Source organism: Mixophyes fleayi, chromosome 1 (genome assembly GCF_038048845.1).
Source record: "Mixophyes fleayi isolate aMixFle1 chromosome 1, aMixFle1.hap1, whole genome shotgun sequence".
Taxonomy (NCBI): domain Eukaryota; kingdom Metazoa; phylum Chordata; class Amphibia; order Anura; family Limnodynastidae; genus Mixophyes; species Mixophyes fleayi.
Window position 1 is genome coordinate 69,702,960 of NC_134402.1, and position 12,767 is coordinate 69,715,726.

At 39.8% G+C, this 12,767-nt stretch overlaps 1 protein-coding gene across 1 annotated transcript in view; it reads left to right on the forward strand.

Annotated features, from left to right (window-relative positions):
• Positions 1-12,767, forward strand: part of TUSC3 (tumor suppressor candidate 3) — a 202,278-nt gene that overhangs the window by 121,195 nt on the left and 68,316 nt on the right. Inside the window, exons 4-5 of the mRNA XM_075196227.1 lie at positions 1,354-1,494; positions 10,049-10,189. Coding sequence (XP_075052328.1) covers positions 1,354-1,494; positions 10,049-10,189 — 282 coding nt within the window. The remainder of the gene's footprint in view (positions 1-1,353; positions 1,495-10,048; positions 10,190-12,767) is intronic.

Sequence of the window (12,767 nt, forward strand, 5' to 3'; positions counted from 1 at the left end):
TGGCTATTGCTTAGACAGCGCTAGGTCGTCCTCCTTACCCTTACATCTCCATCAAACACACCGTTAAAGCTGTGCGCACTGCTAAGTGTATGTGGCTCCTTTTTCAAAAACAGTGCAGCCTGAAGTAGATCATTTTACCAGAGTGTCCCTGCTGTCGGAACAGTCCTGACTGCGTGGAATGGACAATGGACGATCACCAGAAATGGGACAGTTTGCAGACTATGCTGCTCTTTCTATCTATGCCCAGAATCTTGTAAATAAATGTTTGTACACAGGGGATGCCTGTAAAACAGAATACATATGTGCAAAAATGTGCTACCATGGTGAACAAATAGGAGCATTTGAACAAAATGAAATGTGCCATGTGACCATGTATTTGGTAGTTAATATCCAGTAAGTATCCAAATGTGAATCAATTGTTTATAAAATGTGTTTCAAATAAAAATTGTGTGGGCTTTTGTCTATTTCCAGAAAATATATTTTGTAATACTAAATTGACATCAGGTGATAAATGTATCAAGCTGCGAGTTTCTGGCGGGTTTGAAAAGTAGAGATGTTGCCTATAGCAGCCAATCAGATTCTAGCTGTAATTTTGTAGAATGATAGCTAGAATCTGATTGGTTGCTATAGGCAACATCTCCGCTTTTCAAACCCGCCGGAAACTCGCAGCTTGATACATTTACCCCCAGGACTTTAAATGTTCTAGTGTGTTTCATGTAAGAGAAAATTATTTGGAGTCTTTGGAACTTTCCTTTGTTCCCACTTCTGTATTAACTGTTATTGTACTGTGTAACTACACACAAACATATTTATGCTGTGACTAACTTCCAAAGCTCACCATGCATTTAAAATCTTAGACTATACTCCTTAGGCTCACACAGTGGAGTCAGCCATTTTGTGTGCTACAATATTTTCCTGAAAATGTAGCCTAAGAATTCATTAGGAAGAATAGATAGGGTGTATGCCTATGAATCAGCCTACAAAATGACTGGATGCACTGTTACGGGAGACTACATACTTTTTATGATTAGTGCTTATTTTTAGGTTCCTCTAGTGGTTTTTCACAGGGACTGATGTGAATTACAGCCTTAGTTCCTAGAAGCCAGTTAACCTACCAGTATGTTTTGGGAGCGGGGCTGGAAACCGGAGCACCTGGTCAAACCCATGCAAACACAGAGAGAACATACACACTGATAGGGCCCTGGTGTCAGAATCAAACTCATGACCCCGTGCTGTCCAAGTACATGTGATGTGGTTGCTCTTATCTATTTGCTGTACATATCTCATGTGAACACAGTTTACATTCTGTGTTCTGTTATTATAAAAAGTTAATTTTTGCGTTTTTACTTTCAGCTTAATATGAATTCAGCTCCCACGTTTATGCATTTCCCTGCAAAAGGCAAGCCCAAGAGAGCGGATACCTTCGATCTTCAACGAATCGGATTTGCTGCAGAACAGCTAGCAAAATGGATTGCTGACAGAACAGATGTTCATGTACGTAAACAATTCAACATTGCACAATAATAGGTGTAGGAAAATCGTGCTTGCTCTACAGTCTTAACATTTATTTTTAATCACAAAGTACATGTTTTTTCCGGTTATCATATAATGCTCATATTGTTGAAAACCTCATCTGTCATATTATATATTTAGTAATCTTATTCCCAAGTATCTGAGGATGACTCACAGCACACCACAACTGGTTTGCAGAAAATTCATTCTGTCACTACTTGTATATACTGTAATTATGCTTGAGATTTCATTGTCAGGGCTTTTTATAGTGTTTTGTTGAAGCAAGAATGGATATTTTTATACAAACAAATGTGTTTCAAAATAGAATATGCATTGCTCTTATTAATTCTGAGATCATTATTTAAATGTATGTAGGCAAAGTTCAGCATAATATCATATGTTGAATCATTGAGATAGATTATGACAGTTTACTAACCTTGATCAAAAGTGTATATGTACATTAAACTTAGGGAAAATCATTACCAATGTGATGCTATCTGTCTAGGACAAGTTAGACAATAAAAGGAAATATTTCTATGTTTTATTGGAAATGTCTAACTTAGAGCAATGTTACTAATTAAACCCCAGTAAGCAGAGTGTCCACATAGATGATTTTCATGGGTATTTGGAAGCATGTGTAACTTGTAATGTAATGTGACATGTAATAATTGCATAATTTTCCTTTCTTGTCACACTGCAACATGTCATGTCTATGGAGCCCTAAACATGTTCCTGCTTCAATACTTGTGTGAAGACTTGTAGAAGTCTTCACAACTTGCAGATGTTCATATTTCACTGCTGTCAGAGTGCTGGCAGCTCACAGGATAGAACCACTTGGCTGGGGTCACTATCAGAGACACACCATGTCCAGCCAAACTGTCTAGTCCTGATAGGACAGGTAGTGAGGTACAAGCTGAAGTCAAAGGATTGTAGAAGGTCGGAGGAGGGGATGAAGTTGAAGGATTGGAGAAGGTAAAATCGTAATGTACAGTCAAACAAAACAAGTCTTCTTCAAAGCACAAGCGGAGAGATCCTGCAAAGGCTTAGTAAAACTGAAGGACTTCTAGCTAATGCCTATAAACAAGTGAAATTAATTGTTCTGATTGACTTGATCTTCTCATTGAATGGCTGATTGCAGAGTAGGGAAAGATGTGCAGTAGTCCAGGTGAGGTGCCTAGCTGATTGTGAATAGTTATCTGACAGCTGTCATCTGGAGCTAGTGTTGTGAATCTTCACGACTGCCAAATACAAATAAAAATAATATACAAATACAATATTTAGTGCAAAAAATATGTTAAGAATAATTATTAATATTATTCTCTAGTATATTCTCTGACTATGCTTAGTGCACATTAGTGCACATGTAAATCCAGCCCTTGAAGTAAAACACAAAAGAACTTTAAATTTAAAACTTAGAAGATATATAAAGTCAACAAGCAGGGGCGGTCCACATAGCATAGTTTGGGTAGGAGCACAGCGATGCAGCTGTAACATCCTTGGCCCCCGGACAAGCTTTAGGACCCTTGACCACAGCAAATCCCTGACTTAAAGGTACTGCTTTCCAAAATAGAATATTGGAAAGCAATATCTTTACGTCGAGTCCTTGTAAGGCTCTCAAATCTTGATCCCATCTCCTCCTCATCACAAATCACCTGCAAGAAGGTATTGTTTATGAACTTGTCAAGCTGTCCAGTGGGTAGTGCAGTGGTGGCCAACCAGTCAGAGACTAAGAGACAGAAAATATAGACATATTCTGCGAATAGCCAACTTTACCTTTTAAATGTGTGTTCATATACATATAAACACACACATACATTGAAAATATATCATCATTTATCAAATCTAGCTAAGTTTAAAAGACAATATTGTGCAAAATAACTATCAAATTAGCACAGCTCTTATCTCGCTGCAGCGTCTGGTAGAATAGGGTTCAAAGCACTACTATTAGTTTGACTCTTCACAGTAGCTCATGCTGCTACTGCATCGCTGAAGACAGAACTGTTGAAGTGGAGACAAAAAAGGCATAAATGGCCAACATATCCTTCAGACCTCTTTACATGCCTCTCACATGCCCATCAGACATCACCACATGCCTCTTACATGCTATCAGACCGCCCTGCATACCATTAGATATACCTACATGTATCTTACATGCCCATTAGCCACTCCTTATTTCATCAGACCCATATGTCCCTTATATGCCTATCAGAGACCTCCCTCTATGCCCCTTACATGCCCTCAGTCTCTCCGCATGCCCTCAGTCTCCATACATGCAATCAGGAATTACCTCATGCCGCTCACAGACATCTCACCCCCCTCCCCCAATTACGTTTATTGCTAGAGCCCATCCTGAGGAAGGAGAGAGCAGAGAGATCACACTACCCTCCCTCCCTCCTCTGCTGACTGGATAAGTTGTTACAGTGTGATCTCCCTGCATTGTGCAGAGGAGGTTACGTAATGCGGACTCCCAGCTGCTCCCATTCAACCTTCACTTCTGTCAAATTGGGAGCAGCCGACAGGGTTCGGCTGCCATTATCTCCTCCTGGCCGGGAGCCACATTTAAATGTGCAAAAAACCAAAGGCGGCTCGTGAGCCGAGGGTTGGCCACCCCTGGGGTAGTGCCTAAGAACAGTTGTGGCCTGGGCCTCTGGCTTCTCCTTGGTCTGCTTGGGCCTTGTTGATTGCTCATCCTCTGACTATTGCGAAAATGTCTTTATGTTTGGTTATAGCACCCTGGTCTTCATTGCTAAGCCCCTCACTAACTTGAATTGCATCATGGCATCTATTCCACAGGTTGCATTGGTGATGTAGACTCCCCCTCAAACTCTGGTTGTCCTCTCCCACATCCTCTCACTCTTTGTAGTTCACACTTCCATCAACTGGCCTTCAGAGACTTCCTTCCCCCGCAGAGAATAGCTTCAAGCCCTCCAGGGGTCCTTACCAGGTCATTACTTATGGGTTTGAATGAGCTTAAAGCAGGGTATAGTATGCGCATCTTACAAAGGAAACTCTTTTGGGTGGGGCTCCTTTACTTTTTTAGCCCCTGGCTCTTAGCGGCTTTTCCTCAGTGACCAAGGGGAGATGCTGTCTAAAGAAAACAGACTGGTTTTGGTGGTATTTTTTTTTTGTCCCCCAGGGATTGACTCACCACTAGTGTAGGTTTTTGGTGGCCTTCTCACACACTCTACACATTCTCTATCCTCTTTTGCCGCCGACTTCTCACTAAAGTGCGAAATAGCCTCCATCATGGACATGCTGGTTCCTGGATATAGCTAGATAATCTTTCAGAGTGTTCTGACCCCCAACTCTCGAGAGCAGACACAATACTTTGCAAGGTGACTATCACATGATTTGGAGAAGTGCCTGATTCATGTTCGGACATACATACATTTGTGTAGCATGCTCCGAAGCGGACCTTAAGCAAATGAATGCAATTGCATGCAATTCATGTCTGAGCACAAATGACACTTACAACTTGCTAATACTTGAGAGGCGGAGCGAGGGAGGGGGAGGGAAGGGGTGTACTAATGTAGGCCATGTACAGTAAGGGTGTTCTGATGCAGATGCGGCAGATTCAAGTCCTGGGTTTCTTGGAATTGCACTTGTTATCAGCCGTATTTGCACCCACTACAGTGCTGGTATAACTGTGGTCTAATCATTCAAAAAGTACACGTGGGGATGTCACTGGCTAGCCTGGAACATCTGTATATGAGTAAGACTACAGAAACACATTCTCTGTACAGTATACATTGAAATAATCTTTATGTAATGTAAAATAAATGTAAATGTAATAATTATATAAGTTATTTTATTTCATAATCACTTTTTTTAATGCATGCTGATGTGACCATTTATTGTTCTGTATGTCTACATACTGCAGTTACTGTGTAAGCACACCTAGATTTAAATGTAAACGTGTCTTGAGACACACTTTGATTTGATTATGGTCGGAATTAAGCGCAAGTTCTCTGCTCTTCTTTCAAGACCAAATTACGTGCAAGATGCATTCGGACTTTAATCAGACCCATAGTGTCCAACAAACTGGCCTGGCCTTACATACTCACAGTGACTCTCTTTTTCCCCAAACTGTCACTGTGAGTACTGTACATCTAGAAACTGTTTACAGTTCTCCTCTCTCTCACTTCACAACGTTAGGGAAAATACACTTGGCTACTGGCACACTTTTGGGGTGGCTGTCATCCTACTCCACTGCCCCTGTCTTCCTTAGTAGTAGTGGTAGTGTGTAAAATGTTATTCCTACTTTTAAGTAGCCTTGGGTCAATTACAAGGCTGTTGCTCATTCTCTCTCCCCACCTCAGTGTCCTCTGCGTCAAATTAGCAAACAGGAGTCCGTGCACATGCAGGTTTAACAGTAGAGTAGCTATAGTACAGATACAGCATGTGTAGCAGTGTACAGTTACCAGTGAATGGATGCCAGTCAATCTTGACTGGATAAATAAGGAGGTCTTATTTTATTTACAGGACTGAGCTTTCAAGTTCTTACTGAGACACCAAGTCACACTCACACACTCTTTCTACGCCCTTCAAGAATTCACACTTAAACTCAAGTCGCAAAGGTTTTGAGTCACACTATTATACCTCACTGGCATTACATTTATACCAAACATAAATCAGATCCGATAAATACAAAACCAGGTGCGCCAAGGGAACCATCTGTAGTAAATAAAGTAAAATAAAATAAAAGATGGCGGGCTTTGTCTAAAATGCAAATAGTATTTTATTATAACCAATATAAATAATAATAATAATACGTAAAACTCTAATAAACCACCAACAGTGGAATAGTATAGAATCTACCTCTAAAAGAGGATATCTTTGTATATAATATTGTGCATGTCTGCAAATGCAGAAAGAACAATCAATTTAAATGGTAAACATTTACAATAGGGTCTTCAATCTGGAGACTAACTTACAGATGTTCTTGTAAGAAACAAAGTGTGTGGCCAGTACAGTTTGTAAACAAATAATCAAAAATCCTGAATATGCCTGGATAAACCAAGGATAACAATCAGTCAACAGATGACTATTAAGAGTGTAAATAGATCAGTCTCACCCAGAAACAGCGGCACCTGTAATTAGTGCTAATAGCACTTTCAGATCCAGTTCTTCTATATAATAAATAGGGTGGCGTGTATAATCAATGCGCCCCTTATATTCATGGCCTTTCTGGTGCAGGATGAGGGCGTCCAGGCTGTTAGGGAGAATCCTTCCCCAATAGAGTTTAAGTAGCCGAGGAAGATACTATCATCTACACAGCTCTGCAATACTGGATTTGGACCAACTGGGCACCCGTACTCTGCATTACTGGATTTGGACCAACTGGGCACCCGTACATGCAGGAAGTGCCGGAAGATCTGCGCGGTCCATGTGCATTCCACTGCAGGTGGAGACAGTCGGAAACATCATCCAGCACTGAATCGGAATTGTTTGGAAAGTTTTACAGGAAACCTTCCCTCATCTACCTTTATCACCATCGATTCTGGGAGGAGGAATCCTTTTGTCACGAAAGGGAAAGAGCAGGGTAAGAGTCCCAATACTTTAAACCTTTTCTCCAGAAGAGCTATAACATTATATCTTCATATTTAAGAGTCATATTGTATTCGTACTATGCGCTGAATCATTCATTAATATTGTACAAGCCGAGGGAGATATCGATTGCCCCAATCGGTTGTACTTCTGTTTGTACGGGTGACGGAGGACTAATAAGCTCCTTTGAAAAAAGAATGGTTATCCGATAGTATAACTTATCCAGTTTGTAGCTTTAAAGAGATTTGCTATTTAAGGCATGCACTAATACTTGTCCAAACAACTGACGCATTTCATCTGCTCAAAGGCTGACTTTTTCGAAGATAGTAAGTTGTAACTCAATTAGGTTAATTTGTACCATCTAATCAATTTTGATTGGTGTAGATATCCATGTTAATTAAGAACATCTGAGGTTGCTTAGCGATCGTTCCAGCATTTTTATATATAGATTCATAATAACAAAAACAAGTTAGATCTATAACTGCTACGGCAATAGGGTTTCTGGGATCCATCTCGGAACCCTTGGGACTAGCTGTGGCAGGAATGTAGTGGAAACTGGAAGGCCGGATGAATGTCTTGCTCACAGAGCTTGCTCTAATCCTGTATACTGGATGTTAGGAGGAGGAATGCTGGACTGAAATAAATGACTGGAATCTGGACCTCATGGACTGGAACCTGGATGTGGGAACAGGGAGGCCCTGAACTGATGACCAGAGACTCAGTACCTCCAAGAACTCAGAAACTCAGACAAATATAGTACCAGAACTGGGACTGGGAAGACTCAGAACTCAGCAGTGAATATACAGGGATGGCAACCTCCTGAACAGAATAAGCCTGGAACTGGCCCTGGACATCTCAGAACCTGGGGTAGGCCTGGAACTGGAAGTTGGTACTCTGAAATACTGAAAGTCTGGTACTACCCCAGATAGCCAGTAGAAGCGACAGGAATAGACTGATGAGCGGATGATCCACACAAAGGCAACAGCTGGAATCTGTACACAAGTAGATAGAATGAAGGTAAATCCACACGAAGAATAAATAGCTAAATCTTTATTTCAGCAGGCAGAATAAAGCCAAAATCAAAAAAAGGTTAATGGTTTAAAGTCCATTTAACAGCAACAAGATGATTCTGAATTCACTCAGAGGGTAAATGGTTAAAATCTGTATACAGCAGATGGAATGAAGCAGCAAACAGGATGAAGCTGAATTCACACGAAGGGTTGATGGTTGAGATCTGTATACAGCAGGCAAAATGAAGCAGCAAACAAACAGTAACTGTGGTAATCTGGAACCAGAAAAGTGTTGCTCTGGCAATTTGCTGAGTGAAGAAGGAGACTCTTATAGTCTGGAGAGGAAGCTAATTGGTGAATGAGATCAGGTGTTCAGACTTAGCACAATGTTTAGCAAATGTCTCACCCAATATGACAGCCTCCATAACTGCAGACAGAAGTCTCGCTTGTCCCAGGATAGTTATGCTGCATTCGACCAAAAGGTAGATGTATGGTGATATGGTACCGCCGAGTGGTGTAAACGGACCACAATTTGTGGCAATAACAATACATAAACCTCATATACATTTCTAAAACAAAAGATAAAGCCAAATAAAACACAAAAATAACAAAACAACTTAATTGTAATCTAGTTAATACTACTAGTCTCTCCTTAATTCAATTCCAAAATTACATAAATAAGGAATTGATTCCCCTAAAGATCATAAAAATAAATTTATAAAACAGAAAAAACATTTTTAAAATAAAATAATTCCAACAAACATATAATCATTGTTCGGGACTCAAACCTTGACTGTCGCATTATAGCATTTCTGTGTTATGTTGAGCCACTCCTCATTCATAGAAAGCTTACTGACATAGATACAGGTACCCTCTTTGTTTTAACAATACACATAAATGTGCAATAGGAATATTTTTTTTTTCTAAATTCACTGGTTGACGTGGACTAGCATACAGTGGTATGTCATACAACCACTTTTCCTTTTGTTTTCATTGTAAAATTATCGATTCCATTCAATTACATTTTCCATACTTCTAAATTTACAATTCGATCACTGTGTAAAATTGTATTGGTTATGCATATTTTCCAACATGACCCACTTAAGGCAATACAAAATGTTCTGTTTTTGAATAATTAGAGATTCTTTTTCTATTGCAGCAACCTGTATTTAGTTCATTTGAAAAACACAACTATGAACTAATTCAGCACAGGTAACTGCCGTAAGGTAATAAGTGAGGAGGTCGGATGTAGAGCACTGTGTGTCATGAGACATTTATCAGAAATAGGAGGACACTCAAAGTTATTTAAGGTACAGGAAGAAAGATGGATGTAAGAAAATAGAATTACTCTAATATCTCTTGATGCACTGCCTGGTCTACCATGATATTGTAGAACTATAGAGTAGAGTTTGACAACACCAAGACACCCTCAATCAGGCTAGTAATGGGCTAAAGAAAACGTGAACGTGGCTGCGTTCTGTATCGTCCGGTACTGAGCATGTGCAGCATCATTTTTGCAATCGATATGCACAGAACTGGCTGATGCTTTCATTAGTATGTAAACTAAGATTATTAAGTGGGTCGCTTTACAGGAGCAGATGTCAATCTATGCTACATGTGGCCCTGAAAGGAAATGCACAAAACATGTACTGAAGGCACAAAGATTGGGGAAATGGTGCATACAATTATGGTGTGAACACCCTATAATTATCCTATTTCCATTCTGTAAGGTTCACATGTAACCTCTTTGTATTGGTAGCTGGATGTAATATTTCACTTGTGTTATTTCATGTATAAACCAAAGGTGTATGTATGTGCATGGATTGAAACTGAATTGACAAAAATTTGTTTTTTGAACTTCTTTTCTATGTTGCTCATTGACTACATCGACATGCTGTGAACATCCAGTAGTTTAAATGCAGAGTTTTGTTTTTGAAATGTGATATTTATAGATCTGTTTTTTTTCTCCTTTATGACAGATTCGTGTGTTTAGGCCACCCAATTATTCTGGTACAATTGCTCTGGCCTTGCTAGTGTCTCTGGTTGGTGGCTTACTTTATCTGAGAAGAAATAACCTTGAATTCATCTACAACAAAACAGGCTGGGCCATGGCAGCCCTTGTAAGTATTTTCTTTACTAAATACAGCGCTGTTTCAATGTTGCATAATAAAAACAACATGTAGTTGTTTATGAAATAATACACATCACAGCCATGTAGCACAATAGCGGACATTAGGAATTAAAGTATGTAAGAAACCATTTATAGAATGTTTTAAGCCACTCAACAAATACAGTTCTACAAAATATACAGTTTGATTACGTAGTAGATTATAGATATGACATTAGTTCTGTGCATTTAGCTCTGTAAAACATCAGCTATAAAATGTTATTAAAGTTTGACAGATTAAAAGGATTGAGGTTAACTCATACATACAATATTAGATTATAACACTTAACACACAGGTACATGATTAGATTAGTAGGTGTTTCCACATTAGTCATGCTCAGTAGCATGACAATGATAAGCTGAACACTAACATCTCAAACCAGCCTTTTGTTTTCCATTCTGCTTCATACTAGACGCCATCCTCACTTACACTGTATATATGCAGCAAAAATATAACAATCTCTACTCATCTTGCACAGTGGTGTATACCAAAATGCCCTATGGCTGTTCCGGTGCTCTCCACGGTAGCCTGTGAAAAGTTACTTGGAGAGCTAATCACTAAAGTGATTACCTTGTATATTCCAGTTAAACATTTTAGCTGGTCTGGAAATAGTGGATTATCTTGCAGTGTAAGGCAGCATTCAGATAGACAGGGTTTTTTCTTATGTTTTTGTGTTGTTACTGTCATTTTGTGAACAAAAGCAGCCCGCAAAATATCTTCCAATGTTCATTCAGACCATTTGCCATTTTCTGAATATTCTGGGTGTCTTGGACATTTCATGAAATGTACTGACTGCTCTGCCTACAATAAATAGTATTTTTTTAATTGTTTTTTTATTTTGAAAATAAATGAAAGCTTATGTATATTGTTATTTTTAAACTAGGCAAAGGAAAGGTATCATCCTGTCACATGGATGTGTACTGTGAGAACATTCTATGAGAAGTTGATTCATAGGAGAGGGTCTGGACCAGGCTTCATGCTGAGGTGTATTGTGACCAATGTAGTCAATGCATAGCTGAGGTAAATTTGCTGGAGGAAGATCAGAATTAAGTAGAAAGCTATATTTTTGAAATACAATGTGTGAACAAATGTGAAGTATATTTTTGGCATGGATGAACTATGTCAGGGCATGACCACCATTTGAGATATTATTATTGTTATTATTATTAACTAGTGATATCAGAGGTTAAGCAACATAAGTTTAACCACCCTGTTCCCTGGCACCAATCTCAGAATGTCACGGCTAGCAGGAAACTGAAACCCACTTACTGGTATTTACACTGCTAAACATGGAGGCACGGAGTCAACACGTGCCTCTGGTCTTCGCCAGGGACCCCCTCAAGGGAGTTTGGAGTTAGCTGCAGAGACAGACAGATCGCAGTCCTCCTAGTTAGCGACCAGTGAAGTAATAGGTGAATAAACGAGGTCAAGAATCTGAAATCAGGCCGTGTGAGCAGAAAGGTACAACAGGGTCAGACAGGAGCGTAGTCAGGAAGCCGTAGGTCAAGCCAGATAATCTATAAATGCCAGAAGGAGATCCAAAAAAGAGGTCAGGGAAAGCTAAGTCTGGAGCCGAGGAGTCAGTCAGAATGTTTGGGAGAAAACAGGAGCGCTGGTGCATAAGGAGACCTTGATACTCTGGCACCAGAATTGCACCAGAGCCTCCTTTAAATAGACAGTGCTGTTCTCTCATTGGTGGCAGTGATTAGGACGGCGGAGCCAAGGGAGTGGGCTCACTCCCAGCCAAGGGACTGAGCCCACTCCCTTGGCTGAGAAGCAACCCCACACATGAACAGTCTCAGGATATTATACTGTTGGCATGACACAGGACTGATGGTAGCGCTCACCTTTCTTTCTCGCGTTTTTTTCAGATGTCCCAAACAATCCAAAAGGGTATTCATCAGAGAAAATTACTTTACCCCAGTCCTCAGCAGTCCAATCCCTGTACCTTCTGTAGAATATAAGTCTGTCCCTGATGTTTTTATCTGGAGAGAAGTTGTTTCTTTGCTGGCATTTTTTTACACCAGGCCATCCTCACTGTGCTGGATGATTCACGCATCCAGTGAGAGAACAAGTATGCTTGCTTAAGAATATCTTTCCATGTCTAGATTCCACTAGAACTGGAATGGAGATTGATTGTGATGTATGGCCTATGGGGTCCAAATTTTGTAGAAGGAGACGGAGGAGCCCCTCAGAACACTAGTAATGTGTTCAGATTCTAGTCTTTTATTCAAACTCAAAGAGCATGACAGAGTGATCTCCAGTCTTGTCTTTGTCAACACTCTCACCTGTGTTAACGAGAGAATCACTGACCTGATGTCTGCTGGTCCTTTTGTGGCAGGGCTGAAATGCAGTGGAAATGTTGTTTTGGAGATAAAATTCATTGTCATGGCAAAGAGGGACTTTGAAATTAATTGCAATTCATCTGATCACTCTTCATGACATTCTGGAGTATATGCAAATTCCCATCAATAAAAATGAGGCAGCAGACTTTGGGAAAAATAATATTTGTGTCATTCTCAAAACTTTT